Source organism: Marmota monax, unplaced genomic scaffold (genome assembly GCF_021218885.2).
Source record: "Marmota monax isolate L192 unplaced genomic scaffold, Marmota_monax_Labrador192_F-V1.1 WCK01_AAM20220418_F8-fsc00395, whole genome shotgun sequence".
Classification (NCBI taxonomy): Eukaryota; Metazoa; Chordata; class Mammalia; order Rodentia; family Sciuridae; genus Marmota; species Marmota monax.
In genome coordinates, this window is record NW_026693011.1 from 391,617 (window position 1) to 412,054 (window position 20,438).

Here is a 20,438-nt window from a genome sequence, read left to right on the forward strand (position 1 = left end):
GACCATCAAGAGATCAAATAATAAGCTCAGAGACATCACACAATCAGAGAAAATCCAGAGCCCACCTTGTAAGCTCAGAAATACCACACTATCAAAGACCATCCACAGCCATGTTGATGAGCCAGAGACACCACAATATCAGAGACCATCCAGAGACCACCTGGTAGTGCCAGAGACACCACACTATCAGAGAACATCCAGACACCAACTTGTGGGCCCAGAGACACCACAGTATCAGAGACCATGTAGAGACCACCTTGTGGCCCCAGAGACACCACACTATCAGACAATATTCAGAGACTACCTTGTAAGCCAAGAGACATCACACAATCAGAGACCATCCAGAGCCCACCTTGAGGGTCCACAGATACCACACAATTAGAGACCATCCAGAGACCACCTAGTGGGCCCAGAGACACCACACTTTCAGAGACCATCAAGAGACCACCTTGTGGGCCCAGAGACACCACACTTTCAGAGACCATCAAGAGACCACCTTGTAGGCCCAGAGACACCACACTATTTGCGGACCATCAAGAGACTACCTTGTGGACATAGAGACACCACACTATCTGAGACCATCCAGAGACCACTTTGTGGGCACAGAGACACCACACAATCAGAGACCATCCAGAGATGGCCATGGGGGCCCAGAGACACCACAATATCAGAGACAATCCAGAGACCACCATTTGGGCCTAGAGACACCACAACATCAGAGATCATCCAGAGAACACCTTATAGGCCAGAAGACAACACACTATCTGAGACCATCCAGAGCCCACCTTGCGTACCAAGAGACATCACACTATCAGAGACCATCCAGAGACCACATTGTGGGCCCAGAGACACCACACTATGAGAGACCATCCAGCGATCATCTTGTGGGCCAAGAGACATCACACTATGAGAGAGCAACCAGAGACCACCTTGTGGCCCCAGAGACACCACACTATCAAAGACCATCCAGAGATGACCTAATAAGCTCAGAGACATCACACAATCAGAGACCATCCAGAGCCCACCTTGTAAGCTCAGAAGTACCACACTATCAAAGACTATCCAGAGCCCACCTTGTGGGCCCAGAGACACCACACTATCAGAGACTATCCAGAGCCCACCTTGTGGGCCCAGAGACACCACACTATCAGAGACCATACAGAGAACACCTTGTGGGCCCAGAGACACCACACTATGAGAAACCATCCTGAGACCAACTTTTGGTCCCATAGACACCAAACTATGAGAGACCATCCAGAGAACACTTTGTGGGCTAAGAGACACCACACTATCAGAGACCATCCAGAGACCACCTTGTAAGCCCAGAGATATCACACAGAGACCATCCAGAGACCACCATGTGGGCTCAGAGACAACACACTATCATAGACCATCCAGAGACCACCTTGTTGGCCCAGAGATGACACTCTATCAGAGACCAACTTGTGTTCCCAGAGACATAACACTATCAAAAGTCATCCAGAGCCCACCTTGTGGGCCCAGAGAAATAACACTCTCAGAGAACATCCAGAGACCACCTCATGGGACCAGAGACAACACAGTATCAGAGACCATCCAGAGAAAACCTTGTGGCCCCAGAGATACCACATTATTAGAGACCATCCAGAGACCACCTTGTGGGCCCAGAGAAACTAAACTATGAGAGCTGATCCAGAGACCACCATGTGGCCCCAGAGACAACACATTATCAGAGAACATCCACAGACCACCATGTGGGCCCAGAGATAACACACTATCAGAGACCATCAAGAGAATACCTTGTGGGAACAGAGACACCACATTATCAGAGACCATCCAGAGACCACCTTGTGGGCCCAGAGACACCACATTATCAGAGACCATCCAGAGACCACCTTATAGGCCCAGACACACCACACTTTCAGAGAACATCCAGAGACTACCTTGTGGGCCCAGAGACTTCACACTATCAGAGACCACCTTGTGGGCCCAGAGACACCACTCTATCAGAGACCATCCAGAGACCACCTTGTGGGCCCAGAGACATCACACAATCAGAGACCATCCAAGCCCACATTGTAAGCACAGAGACAACACACTATCAGAGACCATACAGAGACCACTTTGTGGGCCGAGACACCACACTATCAGAGACCATCCACAGACCACTTTGTGGGCCCAAAAAATCACACTATCAGAGACCATCCAGTGACTACCTTGTGGGACCAGAGACATCACACTATCAGAGAACATCCAGAGACCACCTTGTGGGCCCAGAGTCACCACATTATCAGAGACCAGCCAGAGACCACCTTGTGCGCCCAGAGAAAACACACTATCTAAGACCATCCAGAGACCACCTTGTGGGCCCAGAGACACCCATACAATCAGAGACCATCCAGAGACCACCTAATAAGCTCAGAAACATCACACAATAAGAGACCATCCAGAGCCCACCTTGTAAGCTCAGAAACACCCTGCTATCAGAGATCATCCAGAGACCACCTTATGGGTCCAGAGACACCACACTATCAGAAACCATCCAGAGACCACCTTTTAAGCCCCGAGATATCACACAATCCAAGACCATTCAGAGATCACCTTATGGGCCCAGAGACACCACACTCTCAGAACACATCCATAGACCACTGTGTGGGCCCAGAGACTGTCGCGACCCCTTGCCCGCAAGGAAGACGCAACTCAGGAATCTTCTTTCAGCAGTTTATTTAGGCCCTTGATATTTCTTCTTCTCTCTCTCGGATGCCCCTCCCAGCCTTAATAAAGCATCCCAAGCCCCAATGCAAAGCTGCCGCGTGGAGCTTTCTCACAGGGTGGTGAAAAATCATGTGCCAACTTTCCCAGATAAGAAGTTGTTTGTCACAGACCACAGCGGAGCCAGCGTCATCTTGTAATGGCGACCATAATCTGCAGAAACGGCAGAAGCGGTTCACCACAAGAGACAACACACTATCAGTGATAATCAAGAGACCACCTTGTGGGCCAAGAGATATCACACTATTAGAGACCATCCAGAGACCACCTTGAGGGCCCAGAGACACCACACTATCAGAGAACATCCAGAGAGAACTTTATGGGCCCAGAGACACCACGCTAAGAGAGGTCATACTGAGACCACCTTATGGCCCCGAGACACCACACTATCAGAGACCATCCAGAGACCACCTTGTAGGCCCAGAGACATCACACTATCAGAGACCATTCAGAGCCACCATTGTGGGCCCAGAGACACCACACTATCAGAGACCATCCAGAGACCACCTTGTGATGCCAGAGACACCACACTATCAGAGACCATGCAGAGACCACATTGTGGGCCCTGAAACATCACACTATTAGAGACCATCCAGAGATCACCTTGCAGGCCAAGAGACATCACACTATCGGAGACCACCTTGTGGGCCCAGAGACACCACACTATGAGAGACCATCCAGCAATCATCTTGTGGGCCCAGATGCACCACACTATGAGAGCGCATCCAGAGACCACCTTGTGGCCCCAGAGACACGACACTATCAGAGACCATCCAGAGACCACCTAATAAGCTCAGAGACATCACACAATCTGAGCCCATCTAGAGCCCACCTTGTAGGTCCACAGATACCAGACAATCAGAGACCATCCAGAGACCACCTTGTGGGCCCTGAGACACCACACTATCTGCGGACCATCCAGAGACTACACTGTGGTCATAGAGACACCAAACTATCAGAGACCATCCAGAGACCACGTTGTGGGCCCAGAGACACCAAACTCTCAGAGGCCATGCAGACACACCTTTTGGGCCCAGAGACACCACACCATCAGAGTCACTCCAGAGTCCATCTTGTGGGCCCAGAGACACCACACTATCAGAGACCATCCAGAGACCACCTGTGGACCCAGAGACACCACACTATCTGCGGACCATGCAGATACTGTCTTTTGGTCCCAGAGACACCACACTATCAGAGACCATCCAGAGACCACCTTGTGGGCCCAGAGACATCACAATATCAAATACCACACAGAACCCACCTTGTGGGCCCAACGACATAACACTATGAGAGACCATCCGGAGACCACCTTGTGTGCCCAGAGGTACCACACTATCAGAGACCATCAAGAGCCCACCTTGTAGGACATGGGACACCACACTTTCAGAGACAGTCCAGAGCCCACCTTGTGGGGCCAGAGACACCACACTATCAGAGACCATCCAGCAATCATCTTGTGGGCCAAGGACACCACACTATGAGAGAAAATAAAGAGACCACGTTTTGAGCCCAGAGACACCACACTGTGAGAGACCACCCAGCAATCAACTTGTGGGCCCAGAGACACCACATTATGAGAGACCATCCAGCGATCATCTTGTGGGCTCAGAAACACCACACTAAGATAGATCATCCTGGGACCACCTTGTGGCCCCAGAGACACCACACTATCAGAGACCACCTTGTAGGCCCAGAGACATCACACTATGAGATATCATCCAGAGCCACCATTTGGGGCCCAGAGACACCACATTATCAGAGACCATTCAGAGACCACCTTGTAAGCCCAGAGACATCACACAATCAGAGAACATCCAGAGACCACTTTGTGGTGCCAGATACACCACACTATCAAAGACCATCCAGAGACCACCGTGTGGGCCCAGAAACATTACACTATCAGAGACCATCCAGAGTTCACCTTGTGGGTCCAGAGACATCACACTATCAGAGACCACCTTGTGGGCCCAGAGACACCAAATTATCGGAGACCATCCAGAGACCACCTTGTGGACCAAGAGACACCATACTATCTGCGGACCATGTAGATACTGTCTTGTTGTTCCAGAGACACCACACTATCAGAGACTCCAGAGACCACCTGTGGGCCCAGAGAAAACACACTATCAGAGACAATCCAGAGACCACCTTGTGGGCCCAGAGACATCACACTATCAGAGATGATCCAGGGACCACCTTGTGGGCACAGAGACACAACACTATCAGAGAATATCCAGAGCCCACCTTGAGAACCAAGAGACACCACACTATGAGAGACCATCTAGAGACCATCTTGTGGGCCCAGAGACAACACACTATCAGAGATGATCCAGAGACCACCTTGTGGGCCCAGAGACATCACACTATCAGAGACCATCCAGAGCCCACCTTATGGGCCCAGAGACATAACACTATCAGGGACCATATGGAGACCACCATGTTGACCCCGAGACACCACACTATGAGAGATCATCGAGAGACAATATTGTGGGCCCAGAGACACCACACTATGAGATATCATCCAGAGACCACCTTGTGGGCCCAGAGACACCACACTATGAGAGATCATCCAGAAATCATATTGTGGGCCCAGAGACACCACACTATGAGATATCATCCAGAGACCACCTTGTGGACCCAGGGACACCACACTATGAGAGATCTTCCAGAGACCATATTGTGGGCCCAGAGACACCACACTATAAGATATCATCCAGAGACCACCTTGTGGGCCCAGAGACACCACGCTATCAGAGACCATACAGAAACCACCTGTAAGCTCAGAGATATCACACAATCCGAGACTATCCAGAGACCATCTTATGGGCCCAGAGACACCACAGTATCAGAGACCATCCAGAGATCACCTTGTGGGCCCTGAGACAACACAAAATCAGAGACAATCCAGAGACCACCTTTTAGGCCCAAACACATAACATTATCAGAGACCATCCAGAGACCACCTTGTGGTCCCAGAGGGACCACACTATCAGTGAACATTCTGAGTCCATCTTGTGGGCCCAGAGACACCACACTATCAGAGACCACCTTGTTCACCCAGAGACAACACACTATCAGAGACCATCCAGAGACCACCTTGTGGATCCAAAGACATAACAATATCGAAGACCATCCAGAGACCACCTTGTGGGCCCAGATACATCACACTATCAGAGACAATCCAGAGACCACATTTTGGGCCCAGAGACACCACATTATGAGAGACCATCCAAAATTCATCTTGTGGGCCCAGAGACACCACACTATCATAGACCATCCAGAGACCACCTAATAAGTTCAGAGACATCACACAATCAGAGAACATCCAGAGCCCACATTGTGGATCTGGAGACACAACACTATCAGAGACCATCCAGGGACCACCTTGTGGGAACAGAGACATCACACAATCAGAGACCATCAGAGACCACCTTGTAGGCCCAGAGACATCACACTATCAGAGACCATCCAGAGACCACCTCGTGGGCCCAGAGACATCACACTATCAAGACCACCTTGTGGGCCAATAGACACCACACTATCAGAGACCATCCAGAGACCACCTTGTGGGCTCAGAGACAACACACTATCAGAGACGATCCAGAGACCACCTTGTGGGCCCAGAAATACCACAATATCAGAGACCATCAAGAGACAACCTTGTGGTCTCAGAGACAGCACACTATCAGAGACCATCGAGAGACTACATTTTGGGCACAGAGACACCAAACTATCAGAGACTATCCAGAGCCCACCTTGTGGGCCCAGAGACACCACACAATCAGAGACCCTCCAGAGACCACCTTGTGTGCCCAGAGACAACACACTATCAGAGACGATCCAGAGACCACCTTGTAAGCTCAGAAACACCACACTATCAGAGATCATCCAGAGCCCACCTTGTCGGCTTAGAGATACCACATTATCAGAGACCACCTTGTGGGCCCAGAAATACCACAATATCAGAGACCATATAGAGACGACCTTGTGGTCCCAGAGACACCACACTATCAGAGACAATTCAGAGACCACCTTGTGGGCTCAGAGACACCAGACTCTCTGAGACCATCCAGAGACCACCTTGTGGGCCCAGAGACACAACACTTTCAGAGACCATCCAGAGACATCCTTGTGAGCCTAGAGACACACACTCTGAGAGATCATCTAGAAACCACCTTGTGGGCCCAGAGACACCAAACTATCAGAGTCCATCCAGAGACCACCTTGTAAGCCCAGAGACATCACACAATCAGAGACCATCCAGAGAACACCTTGTGGGCCCAGAGACAAAACACTATCAGACACCATCCAGACACTACCTTGTGGTCCCAGAGACATCACACTATCCGAGACCATCCAGAGCCCACCTTGTGGGTCCAGAGACATAACACTATCAGAGACCATCCAGGGTCCACCTTGTGGGACCAGAGATACCACAGTATTTGAGACCATCCAGTGACCACCTTGTGGCCCCAGAGACACCACACTATCAGAGACCAATTAGCGTCCACCTTGTAAGCGCAGAGACATCACACAATCTGACCATCCAGAGCCCACCTTGTGGACCCAGAGACATGACACCATCTGAGGATTATCCAGAGACGACCTTATTGTCCCAGAGACACCACACAACAGAGACTATCAAGACACCACCTTGTGGGCTGAGAGACACCACACTATCAGAGACCCTCCAGACACAACATGTGGGCCCTGAGACACCACACTATCAGAAACCATCCAGAGCCCTCCTTATGGGCCCAGAGACACCACACTATCAGAGACCATCCAACGTTCACCTTGTACACCCAGAGACATTACACAATCTGACCATCCAGAGCCCACTTTGTGGGCCCAGAGATACCACAATATCAGACACCATCCAGAGACAACGTTGTGGGTTCATAGACACCACACTTTCAGAGACCATCCAGAGACCACCTTGTGGACCCAGAGACACCACACAATGAGAGATCATCTAGAGACTGCCTTGTGGTCCCAGAGACACCACACTATCAGAGACCATCGAGGGACCACCTTGTGAGCCCAGAGAAACCACACTATCAGAGACCATCCAGAGACCACCTTGTAAGCCCAAGACATCACATAATCAGAGACCATCCAGAGACCACCATGTGGGCCCTCAGACACCACAGTATCAGAGTCCATCCAGAGACCACCTTGTTGGCCCAGAGAAACCACAGTATCACAGAGATCATCTTGTAAGCCCAGAGACACACACACTATCACCGAGCATCCAATGCCCACCTTGTGGGCCCAGAGACATAACACTATCAGAGACCATTCAGAGACAACCTTGTGGGACCAGAGCAACACAGTATCAGAGACCATCCATAGACCAACTTGTGGCCCCAGGGAAACCACACTATCAGAGACCATCCAGAGACCACCTTGTGGGCCCAGAGACACCACACTATCTGTGGACCATCCAGAGACTACCTTGTGATTCCAGAGATACCACACTACCAGAGATCATCAAGAGACAACCTTGTGGGCCCAGAGACATCACACTATCAGAGACCATCCAGAGCCCACCTTGTGGGCCCAGAGACATCACACTATCAGAGACCATCCAGACACCACCTTGTGGGCCCAGAGACATCACACTATCAGAGAGCACCTTGTGGGCCCATAGACACCACACTATCAGGGATCATCCAGATACCACCTTGTGGGGCCAGACACACCACATTATCAGAGAAGATCCAGAGACCACCTTGTGGGCTCACAGACAACACACTATCTGTGGATCATCCAGAGACTACCTTGTTTTCTCAGAGAAACCACACTATCAGAGACCATCTAGAGACCACCGTGTGGGCCCAGAGACAACACACTATCAGAGATCATCCAGAGACCTCCTTGTGGGCCCAGAGACATCACACTATCAGAGACCAGGTAGAGACCACCTGTAGGCCCAGAAACAACACACTATCTGAGACCGTCCATAGACCACCTTGTGGTCCCAGAGACATCACACTATCCTAGACCATCCAGAGCCTACCTTGTGAGACCAGAGACACCACAGTATCAATGAGCATCCAGTGTCCACCTTATAAGCCTACAGACATCACACAATCTTACCATCCAGAGCCCACCTTGTGGACCCAGAGATACCACACTAAGAGAGATCATCCTAAGACCACCTTGTGGCCCCAGAGACACCACACTATCATAGACCATCCAGAGACCAACTAATAAGTTCAGAGACATCACACAATCAGAGAACATCCAGAGCCCACATTGTGGGCCCAGAGACACCACACTATCAGAAACCATCAAGAGACCACCTTGTGGATCCAGAGACACCACACTATGAGAGATCATCCAGAGACCACCTTATGGGCCCAGAGACACCACACTATCAGAGACCATCCAGAGACCACCTTTTCAGCCCAGAGATATCACACTATCAAAGACCATCCAGAGACCACCTTTTCGGTCCAGAGACATCACACTATCAAAGACCATCCAGAGGCCACCTTGTGGGCCCAAAGGCATAGCACTATCAGAGACCAACTTGTGGGCCCAGAGCCACCACAGTATCAGACATCATGCAGAGACCACCTTGTGGGCCCAGAGACATCACACTATCAGAGACCATCCAGAGACCACTTTGTGGGCCCAAAGACATAGCACTATCAGAGACCATCCAGAGACCACCTTGTGGGCCCAAAGACATAGCACTATCAGAGACCATTCAGAGACCACCTTGTGGGCCCAAAGACATAGCACTATCAGAGACCATCCAGAGACCACCTTGTTGGCCCAAAGACATAGCACTATCAGAGACCATCCAGAGACCACCTTGTGGGCCCAGAGCCACCACAGTATCAGAGACCATCCAGAGACCGCCTTGTGGACCCAGACACACCACACTCTCTGCGGACCATCCAGATACTGCCTTGTCTTCCCAGAGACACCACACTATAAGAGACTATCCAGAGACCACCTTGTGGTCCCAGAGACACCACACTATTAGAGATCATCCAGAGACCACCTTGTGGGCCGAGAGACATCACACTATCAGAGACCATCCAGAAACCACCTTGTGTGCCCAGAGACATCACACTGTCAGAGACCACTTTGTGGGCCCAGAGACATCACACTATCAGAGACCTTCGGAGACCGCCTTGTGGGCCCAGAGACACCACACTGTCTACACAGCATGGCTGTAACATCTGAGGGACTTTCTGGCTGGGTAGAATCGAGAAAGTGTGTGTGTGTGTCAAGATTGTGTTCACTATAACTGTACTTGAAACACACGTGGCTCTAGCCTAGTGCCACTCATGACAACTGACAGGAACTTCCCGGGAATAGGGTCCTGTGTGAGAATTCCTTCCCAGGCAGCTCATGTCCATGGACAACAGCAAAAATACAACAGCTTTGAATGTGAGTTTGGCTTTGCTCCCTGGTATGAGGAGATGTGACATGGCCTCCAGATCTTGGACACTCTTGCCATAGAAGTCTGGAGCAGGACGAGCTTCACATTCACTCTGGGGCTCAGCTCTCCCTCCTGGTGCCCCCAACAAGATGAGTCCTGCTGTGCCCACTCTCCCTGGGAGTCCCCTGTGGGAGACTGAAAGTGTTTCTGAAATCCTCTGTGTCTGTGGCAAGAGAGTTGGGACTGAAAAGGAGTGAATTATATTCCAGATATGAATAATTATGTGAACACAAACCCTAATGTTATGATTAACTCTAAAGCAGTAAAAATGATGAGCATTACACAAGAAAGTCTGGAGGATACACCACAGCTGTGGGGCCAGCAGCTGCGCTCTTGCACCCAAGAGAAAGAGGTCATGGGTAAGGGCATTGGACCACTTCCAAGTACCCAGGATGACCCAGGAAGGAAGTAGACCCTTCCCAACATGGACAAGTGATGGAAGTCCCTACTGGCTCTGGCTCGGGGATCCTGTTACTTTCTCATTCTGATGTATTCATATGGATGGGGTCATGTGTCTCCTACGTCTGGCCTCCACTTGAATGTGGAAGCTGGTATTTCCTGCTCACTTCCCTGGAAGTTTTAGAAATAGCAACAGCAAATTCATTCAGGAATATTGATGAGGATGGCGACGATGGCCACAGGACCAAGGAGAGGTCTTGACTCTGACCCTAATGGCCCCTGGGGTCTGGAGTCCCCTAGACTGTGTCCTGATTGCCCTGGTGAGGGCTTCCACAGCAGAGAGCTCTTGGATGTGCTGGTCATGGTGGTGGCTGTTTTCTGGATCAGAGTTCAGCAGGACAGTGATGGAGGACATCTGAGTCACCCTCTCAGAAGCTCCTGCACAGTGGTCATCACACTCCCTCCCTGGATGTCCATCAGGTCTCCCCTCTGCCCCTCCTAGGACTGCTGTGGACAATTCAGGTGCAGGGCCATCTGCAGTCTCAGGCAGGACCTGGGCAGTCAGGCTCCTGTTCTCAGGTGCCAGGTCTGGGGTAGGCAGACTTTGCTTAGGACAGGGCTTGCTGAGTGGGCTGGTCAGAGACCCCCTGCCACTCACTAGTACTTAGCTGCTGTGGTGACCCAGCCTGGCTGCCTATCCCCCTGCAGGAACCTCACCTGATCCTCAGCCCCACACCTTCCATTTACAAGGAGCAAAAGTGCCAGAGGACCAGTGCTGAGTCTCAGGGACTCCTTGGGATCCAGGAGGACCATAGGCCTGAGGTTCACCAGGTGTCCATGGTACCAACCCAGACTGACTCCCTTTGCGATAGAGAGAATCTCAATTATGACCCTAATCAGGGAATCCTACTGCAGACTGTCCCCTGAGTTGATGGAAAAGACTCACCAGGGTCCTCTGAGCTTCCTCACCTCTCACCCTGGTGACCACAGGGAAGTCACTTCAGCCTCAATAAAGCTGTTCTGCATGTTGTTCATGTGAAAATGCTCCTGTGTCAATGTGTGCAGTGCAGGGACCCCAGGGAATCAGAGTGGGAGAGTGGACAGTGTTGTCCTGTCCAGAGCCGAGAGGAATTGTTATCTCCATTCAGATGGTGGTGGCCTTGGGTTTGTCATTTATAGTCTTCATGAGGTTTAGGTCAGGTTCCCATGCCCCTTGATTCTCCAGTCCTTACACATGATTGAGGGCTGGACTTTGTCCAATGCTTTTTCTGCATCCTTTGATGTGAGGGTGTGATCCTTGTCCTCAACTCTATTTATGTGGTGAGTCACATATGAAAATTACATTATTGGTCTCCCAACCCTGTGAGAAAACCCACTTGATCATGATGCACTACCTTCTTATCTGCCCTTGAATGCGTGTGCCAATGTTTTATTAAGGAATCTTGCATTTATAGTGGTCTAAAATGATGTTGGTCTGAAGCCTTCTTTCCTGGATGTGTCTGTGTTACGTTTTGGTATCAGTGTGTTACTGGCTTTTTAGAATAATTTGTTTCAATGTTTTCTCCTTTTCAAATCCATGGAATAATATGAGGAAGTTGGCCTTATCTCTTCTTTAAATTCTCTTTGAATGAGCTGAGAATCAACCTGTTTCTGGGCTTTTCTCTCTTGGAAGGACTTTAATGACTTTTCAACTTTATTGTTTAATATTTTTTCTGTCTTAGATTTTTATATTTTTGTGTAGGTCACGTGTTTAGAATTTTCTTCAATCTCTCCAAGTTTTTCTAGTTTACTGGAGGATATTTTTCAAAAGAGTTTCAAATAATTTTCTGAATTTTAGAGTAGCAATGTGTTCTATTTCATCACTAATTCTGTTTATTTGGATCTTCTGTTTTTCATTTTCCTTAGTTCATCAAGGGTTTTTCAATCTTCTTCATGTTTTCTAGGAACCATCTCTTTGTTTCTTTGATTGTATTGTGAACATGGTTTCTAAAAACTCTTAACCAGTGTAATTAAGCAAGAGAAGGAAATTAAAGGTTAAAGAAGAAGGAAGGACAGAAGTCTGAATATGCTACCTGCTGGTGATGTGATCCACTATCTAGAAGAACCAACATCCCCATCAAAATGCTTCCAGATCCTGTAAATAACTTTAGCAATGTAGCTGAATACATCATACACACATAAATAAACCACTTTATTATTCTACCAAAATAGGTCTACTGGGGCTGGAGTTGTAGCTGAGTGGTTGAGCACTTGCCTAGCATGCATGAGACCTAGGTTCAATCCTCAGCACCACCTAAAAATAAATAAGTAAACTAAGGGTATTGTGTCCACCTACAACTAAAAATAAAATAAAATATGCCTGCTGATAAAGAAATCAGGAAAATGATCTCTTTTTAAATAACTGTAAAATATACTTGGAAAAAATACAATCAAGGAGCTGAAAAATCTCTGCAATAGAAACAGCAAACACCACAGGGAGAAACTGTAGAACTTTGATATGAGAAGACCCACCATGTTCCTGTACAGTGAGAGTGAATATTATCAAGTGGCCAAACTAACCCAAGTGTCACACAGATGCAATGACATCTCCAAATAATACCAAATACATTCTTAAAAGGAATAGAAAAGAGAGTCCTAATATATGTGTGGAGAAATTACAACAGCCAAAGCAATCTTAAGAAGGAAGAGTGAACCTGGATGTGACAATATCTGACCTCAGATTACTTGACAGACCTACTGTATCAAATCCAGCATGGTATTGGCACCAAAGCAGACATGAAGACCAGTGGGATAGAGGAGAAGATACAGAGACAAACCAACATAAGTGCAGTTTTTTTTTTTTTGGACAATTGACAAAGTTTTCAATTTGTGCTTCAGTTTGTGTATGTCACATGTGTTTAGAATTTTCAACAGATAGAGATGGGAAAACTGAATATCAATTTGTGAAAGAATATAATAGGTCACTGTCTCTCACCCCACAAAATTCAATTCAAAGTTGATTAGAATCAAAAGAATTAGAGTGGAAAGTCTACAAGGGCTAGAATCCAATATTGCACCAACCCTCCTCTGTATGACACAGGAACCAACTTCCTTTACCAGGTGACTAAAGTGCAAGAATCAAAACCAGGAATCACTAAGTGGAACAGTATCAAGTTAAAACCTTCAGCACAACAATGGAAACAGGAGTGTGGAGAGGGCTTTCAGAATGGGAGATCTTTGCCACCTGCTCCCCAGTTAGGGCACTAATATCCAGTATACATAAAGACCCAAAGCACTTTATGATGAGACACAAATAACCCAATAAATAAGTGGAACAGAACTGAATAGACTACTCAGAATAGGAAATAATAGTGGCCAACAAATATAGGAAATCATGCTCAATAATCTTAGCAATCAGGAAATGCAAATCAAAATTACATTTAAAATTCATCACACCAATTAGAAGGCAATCAATAAGAACACAAATAATAACAAATGTTGGCAAAGATGTGGGAAATAGATCCACGGGTTTAATGATGTTGGGAGTATAAATTAGTGCTGCCATTCTAGAAATCAGAATGGACGTTTCAGGAAAGACCAGAAATGGAGACACGATGTGACCCAGCTCTCCCCTCCTCAGTGTTTGTCCCAAAGAACTAAATCCAGCATAGCTCAGCTGTACAGCCACATCAGTGCTTATACCAGAGGGTCTGAGAACAGCTATATACGTAATGTTCCAGATGCCCATCACAGATGAATGGATAAAGAGAAGGTGGTGTATACACAAAAGAGGGTCTCACTCAGCCACAGGAAGAGGAAAATTAGGGCATTTCCTGGTCAATGGATGGAACTGGAGAATATCATGTTTATAAAGCAGATTCTGAGGGTGAAATGTGAACTGTTTACTTTGAAATGCAAAATCCAGACCAAAAAACAAAAAGTACTAGGAGGAATCCCAAGGAAACAGAAGAGGGAGGAGGGAGGAGAGGAAGGGGACCAAGGGTGAGGAAAGAGGGACAGAGATGGGAGGGGAGGTGGAAGGAAATTGACCAACCACCTGTGCCCCTGTGTGAGGACACCACAGTGGATTTCCCCTTATGTGCTCTAGGAAGCACTAATGTAAACAGATCACTAAAAAGATGTGTTAAGAAAAGGAAGAGGAATAGGGTAAGGAGGGACGGTAAGGAGAGGGGAGGGAAAGGGAAGTTAGGTTGTGAAGGGAAAGAAATTTTATTCCATAATTTTTAAATTATGTCAAATTGAAATGCAGAATTATGTATAATATTGATGTGCTAATAAAAATGGAAGTAATAATTAAAAATCTAAAGTTTTACTTTCAGAGAATTCACAGGTCATTACAGAAAATATGTACATAGAGCTCCCCTGGGAAGCTGGTTCATGAGAGGCCCCAGATGCAGGAATCCAGCCCCACTCCTTCTGCACCTGCTCCTGGCTGACCTGAGCTCCTGTGTGCTGAGCGCCCCCTGCTGGCCCTGGGCACCCTGCAGGAGGTTTGTGTCTGGACTCACACTGAGGTCTCCTCACTGTGTCTCTGGTACAGTAATAGGTGGCCGTGTCCTCGACTGTCAGACTGTTCATTTGCAGATAGAGCATGTTCTTGGAGTTTTCAGTGGAGATGGTGAATCGGCCCTTCACAGAGTCTGGGTAGTTGGTGTTACCATTACTTGGGTTAATTACACCAACCCACTCTAGCCCCTTCCCTGGAGACTGGCGGACCCAGTGCATGTAGTAGCTACTTAAGGTGAATCCAGAGACTGTGCAGGAGAGTCGCAGGGAACCCCCAGGCTGCACCAGGCCTCCCCCAGACTCCACCAGCTGCACCTCACACTGGACACCTGCAAACACAGAGGCAGCCTGGTCAGGACACTGGCACTCATCCACTCTCCCTCTCCCTCATGTCCACTCACACACTCAGGATCTCTGGTTCTCCATTCATTACCTTTGAAAACAGCCACCAGGAACACCCAGCTGAGCACACTCTCCATGGTGAGCAGCTGTGTTCAGTCCTGGTCACTGAGTGGGCTGAGCTGGGAGTCCAGGGCTGGGCTCCTGTGCAGAGCTGCAGGGTCAGGTGGGCTGGTTTTCATGAGCAGAGGGAGGCCCTATTTGCATGTCCTCCTGCTATATAGCAGCTCTGGGTGGAGGCCCAGGTAGAACAACTCTGAGAGGAGATGGGAGTGTCATGGGTAGCATGGTGCACAGAGGAGCATTCAGGAAGTTCAATTGCTTCTGCTATGATCTTATTGTACATAATCTTAATTTATTTAATATAAACACAAAATCATATGATGGAGGTGTCAATGTTAACACCCTGATGCAAATGCAAAATCATACACAGAAGAATGAGTGCTGGTTCACTGTCCAACAGCTCATATCTGGGATGAGTGGTCCTGTATTTGGTCTTCTGCTTTCCCCGTGGACATGACTGCTTCCCTGACCCTCCTCCAGCTCCCAGGTGCACACACCTGGTGAGGTCCTCAGAACCCTCCTGCATTGGAAATGTGCTGTGTGTCTTCTCCCCTCTGCTGCCATCTGCTCTCCAGGGAGGCATCCAGCTGAGGGCCCCAGAGGCTCCCTGCAGTGGAAAGGCTGTGCCTCCCTGTGAGGGCCTCCTTCAGCTCAGGAGCATCCAGTTGGCACAGAGCCCTCAGGTACACATGCTGCTGCCAACTGTGGTGGGCACAGGGCACAAGTGTGGGGAGAGAGAAACCCAGCCTCTCTCCTCACTTTCAGTTGTCATGGGCTGAGTCCACATGGGGCCATATATATCCAACTTTTGTGAGGGACCTGGGAGAAGGACCAGCCAGTGTCCCCATGGGTTTGGTCTACTTAATCTGTCATCTGTGATCCAGGCCTCCCATTCTCCTCCTGTGCACAAAGACCTGGGGGAGGCAGGGATTCTCTGTGTGAATGAAGTGTCTTGGAATCCTCCTGGAATCACAGCCACATGTCCTCAGTACTGCTTCCATGTCTCTCTTCACATGTCCGCATGGTCCCAGCATTTAGAGGACAAATGACACCCTGGTCCTGGCCACCTGGATTCCCCCAGTGCTGGTAGAGCCTTCCTAGCACCCTGAGCCCCAGTGGGATCCCAGCACCACTCAGGGGTCCAGCCCCATCTCCTTTCTTTGCCTCCTGCCTCCTGCCATGTGGTGCTGCAGCCTCAGGAGCCCTGGTCAGGAGCAGCACCTGGGTGTTTGCACCCTGGTATCCAGAACCTGCTGCAGCACAGCTCTCTCCTTGTGAACCCTCAGTCACAGGAGCTGCTCAGAGCAGCACAGACTGGACTCAGCCACCCTGGTGCTGGGGCCTGTGGTGATCATAGTGAACATCTAAAGAGGTGGATGCAGTCCTGGGACTGGGTAAAGGGTTGGTTTGTATGAGCTCTGATCTGGGAGCTGGAATAGTCACCAAGGAGCCAACCTGGCAGCATCCATGGTGCTCACTCTACAGGCACACAGGGTGCCAGAGTGTGGAGGTGGGTCCTCCTCCACCTACATTCCAGGAGATGCCCTGGGTAGGCCTTAGCTGAGGCAGAGCTCTGCCCTAGGTGTGGCCCCTACAGTCCCCATATGCCATGCTAGTGGAGCCTGGGAGCATGACCTTTAAGGCCCCAACAGTGTTGGTCTGCCAGCTGCAGGGCCAGTGTGGAGAGTAGCAGTCAGGGAGCCCACCCTATGCAGTGTGACCTGAGGCCAGCAGAGACATGGCATGGGACAGCCTGAGGATTGGGGACAGAAGCTCTGCCCAGTGTGCACATCAGGTGGGAAGTGGAGTTCATGAGGCCTGTCCTTAATTAAAGTTCCATGAGTGTTGAGGACCTTTTCTTTATCCCCAAGTTGTCCTTTAAACGAGATGTGGAAAAATCTGCTGTCCACAGGGGAAGAATAAAGTTAGTCAACAAGAATGGCATCCTCTCCCTGCTGGCCCTGGGCATGGCCCTGGAGCACATGGACCTAGCTGAAATGGGTCAGGCAGAGGGAGACCATCACCTCACCATCCCTCATGTGGGGAAGCTACTGCATCAGGTCCTGGAAAGAGAGAGGACACTGGCCCCTGGAGATGGGAAGGTGGTCATTACCCCAGGTGCTGACCTGTGCACACAGGTGTTCGTGATGGGTGAGAGTCCACCTGGGAGCCCTCAGAGTGCAGAGTCTGATGGGGACAAACCCTGCACCAAGGAACTGGGGGGTGTCTGTGGAGGGGAAGAAGAACCTGCTGTCCCCAGCTATGCTGTCAGCTTGGACTGCAGCAGCAGCTCATGATGAGGGTTCCTCATGGTGGCACTGCTGCTGCTCCAGACGTGCCTCCTGAGCACAGCCTCCGCTGCCTCCACACACTTAGGGAGGCTCTCCTCTGCTTTCTCTGTCCTCACAGTGTTTCGGTCCTCCTGGGCTACTTCTCCTTGATCCCTGGCTTCCTGGACAAGGGGTGGAGTTCCTATCATAGCCCATTCTCCCTCACTTCTGTCAGTCCTGAGGATCCTCCTGTGCAAGGCTCCTGTCACCTAAGTCACAGACACTTCCTCTAGGTGTCAGGTGACTCACCTGCAGAACATGCTGAGGACACTAAGCCAGGAGCACACTGCTGTGTTGGGGACGCTGCATGCAGGGCAGCTCTGCTTTGCTCCACCTGCTGCTCTGAGGGGCCTGGTGCTGTCCACTGCCATGGAGGGTGAGTGTGCTGCTCCTGTCCACTGTGGAACAAGGACTGGGGATCACCACACAGTGTGACCAACGTGCTTCCATCTTCCCTGAGGTGTGCTCAGGCTCTGTTGCTAATGTATACACACTTACCATTGCTGTTGCTTCCTGAAGGTAGACCCACTGTTATAGAAGCCCCTTGTCACTGGTCCTGAGTGTCTTCTAGGGTTTGGTTGCTCAGCACTGCCATAGCTCTCCATGCTACTCACTGGGCCACTCTCTCCATCTCCCACTCAGTTTATTAATCTTATGGGATAGAGACTGTGTTGTTCCTAAACAAATTGGGGTTCCACCAGCTTCCCACAGTTCTGCACACAGCTGACTTTACTGTGTGCACTCATACACATTTAATGCAATTTCTAATAATGTAGGAACTCACTTTCAACTGTCATTATGTTTTTTGGTTGTTCTGTTTCTTAATTATGTCCCTGGATTTTAAAGATATCATAGATCAATGTTTCTTTCGAAGAAGGCTACTATCTGATGACCCCAGAGGCCTCAACAGAACACAGAGAGCCTCTTTCTCCCAGTCCATGGTGGCCATCATGATGTCACAGCCTAAAAGTCTCAGGAGCTCTGCTGACTCTGCTGTGAACACACCTATAGCCCTGATCATCACAGAGCAGCAGGACACACAGTCCTAAGCAGGCATGGTGCTGGACAATGACCAGGAGCAGCTCTGTCCTGGGGTGTGTGACAGTGTTGCCCTTCTATGTCAGCTTGGATTCATTTCCCCCACTGGTAAGACAAGTGCACTGAGGCCTGACTCACTGTGTGACTCTGGGCCCACCTACACTTTCTGTGCCCCAGGACTACTCTGTCACATCCTCTTCCCTCTGATTGGTTCTATCTCATGTTACCTCATCATTCATGAACACTGTTGATACAAAGTTCACCACTAATACTGGAACCAAGAAGCAATAACAGGAGCTCACAAACATGTTGAGGAAGAAATAAGGAGAGCACTGACACTCACCAGAACCTTAGAAACAACAGCGACACATATGACAAGTGCCTAGGAATGTGTCTAACCATGGAGCTGAAAGACCTCTAAGGTGCAAGTTCTAGAACACCAAAGGAAGAAAAGGGAGACCTTAAGAGATGGAAAGACCTCAATGTTCCTGAAAAGGCAGGGTCATGTTTTCAAAATATCCATGCCATCAGAGTGATCTGCATGCTCCCAGCAACCCCATCCAGACACCAGGGACAGTCTTCCCAGAAGACTTCCCAGAGCCAGAAAGCTGTCCTCCAGTGCATTCAGAGATATGTAGGACCAGAGTAGTCACAGGAATCCTGAGCACAAGAGCAATGCTGGAGGAGTCCAATCTCCCTTCTTTAAATCTACTGCAGAGCCACAGTAACAAAGCAGCCTGGAACTCACAGGAAAACAGACAGGGGGATGCAACATGCCAGACAACACAGGGAAAAATCCACATGGATGCCATCGTCTGACCCTTGACAAGGTGCCACAACCTATGCTGGAGGAAAGATAGCCTTTAAACACAGGTTTAGGGAAGCTGGATACCCACACACAGCAGAAGGAAACAAGGTTCCCAGCTCTCGCCCTGCACCCAAATCCAGTGAACTGCAGCACAGACCTGGGAGTTAGAGCATTCCTCTACCACTGCTAGGAGATCACAGGCCCAGCACTCAGACACGTTGTCACAGAGGTGGGTGGTAATCTTGATATTGCCCCTGAAGCTCAAGAAATGAGACTGAGAGTCCATAAGAGGGGGGACCTCCAATGCAACAGCCTCTGCTCTCAACAGAAACAATGAAGAACAAGAAGAAGGAGGCTGCAGAGTGGAGGGTCTTTTCCAGTCTCTCGTCTCACAGGGATAGACATCAGGTATAATCAGGAATTCACTTAAAGCCAGAAATAGACACATAACCCAATCAACAAATGCACAAATGACCTAAACAGACATTTTCCAACAGAAAGAATCAAAGTGAAAACAAGTGTAAGAAAAAGTTAACACTGTAACAATTGAGGAAATGCCCACCAAATTCCACTGAGATCATCTCACTGCAGAGGGAATGGCCACCATGCAGAGGACAAACACCAACCCATGTTGGTCAGGAAGAGAAGAGAAGGCCCCCCCTCATGCATAGTTGTGCCA

The 20,438-nt window shown here is 49.3% G+C and overlaps 1 gene segment (V, D, J or C); it reads right to left on the bottom strand.

The window, feature by feature from the left end:
• Nucleotides 1–4,783: 4,783 nt before the first annotated feature.
• On the bottom strand, nucleotides 4,784–15,677 carry LOC124098402 (immunoglobulin heavy variable 3-23-like). The segment is given in 3 exon segments: nucleotides 4,784–4,855; nucleotides 15,140–15,450; nucleotides 15,555–15,677. Coding segments are annotated over 3 exon segments (429 nt in total).
• Nucleotides 15,678–20,438: the final 4,761 nt, after the last annotated feature.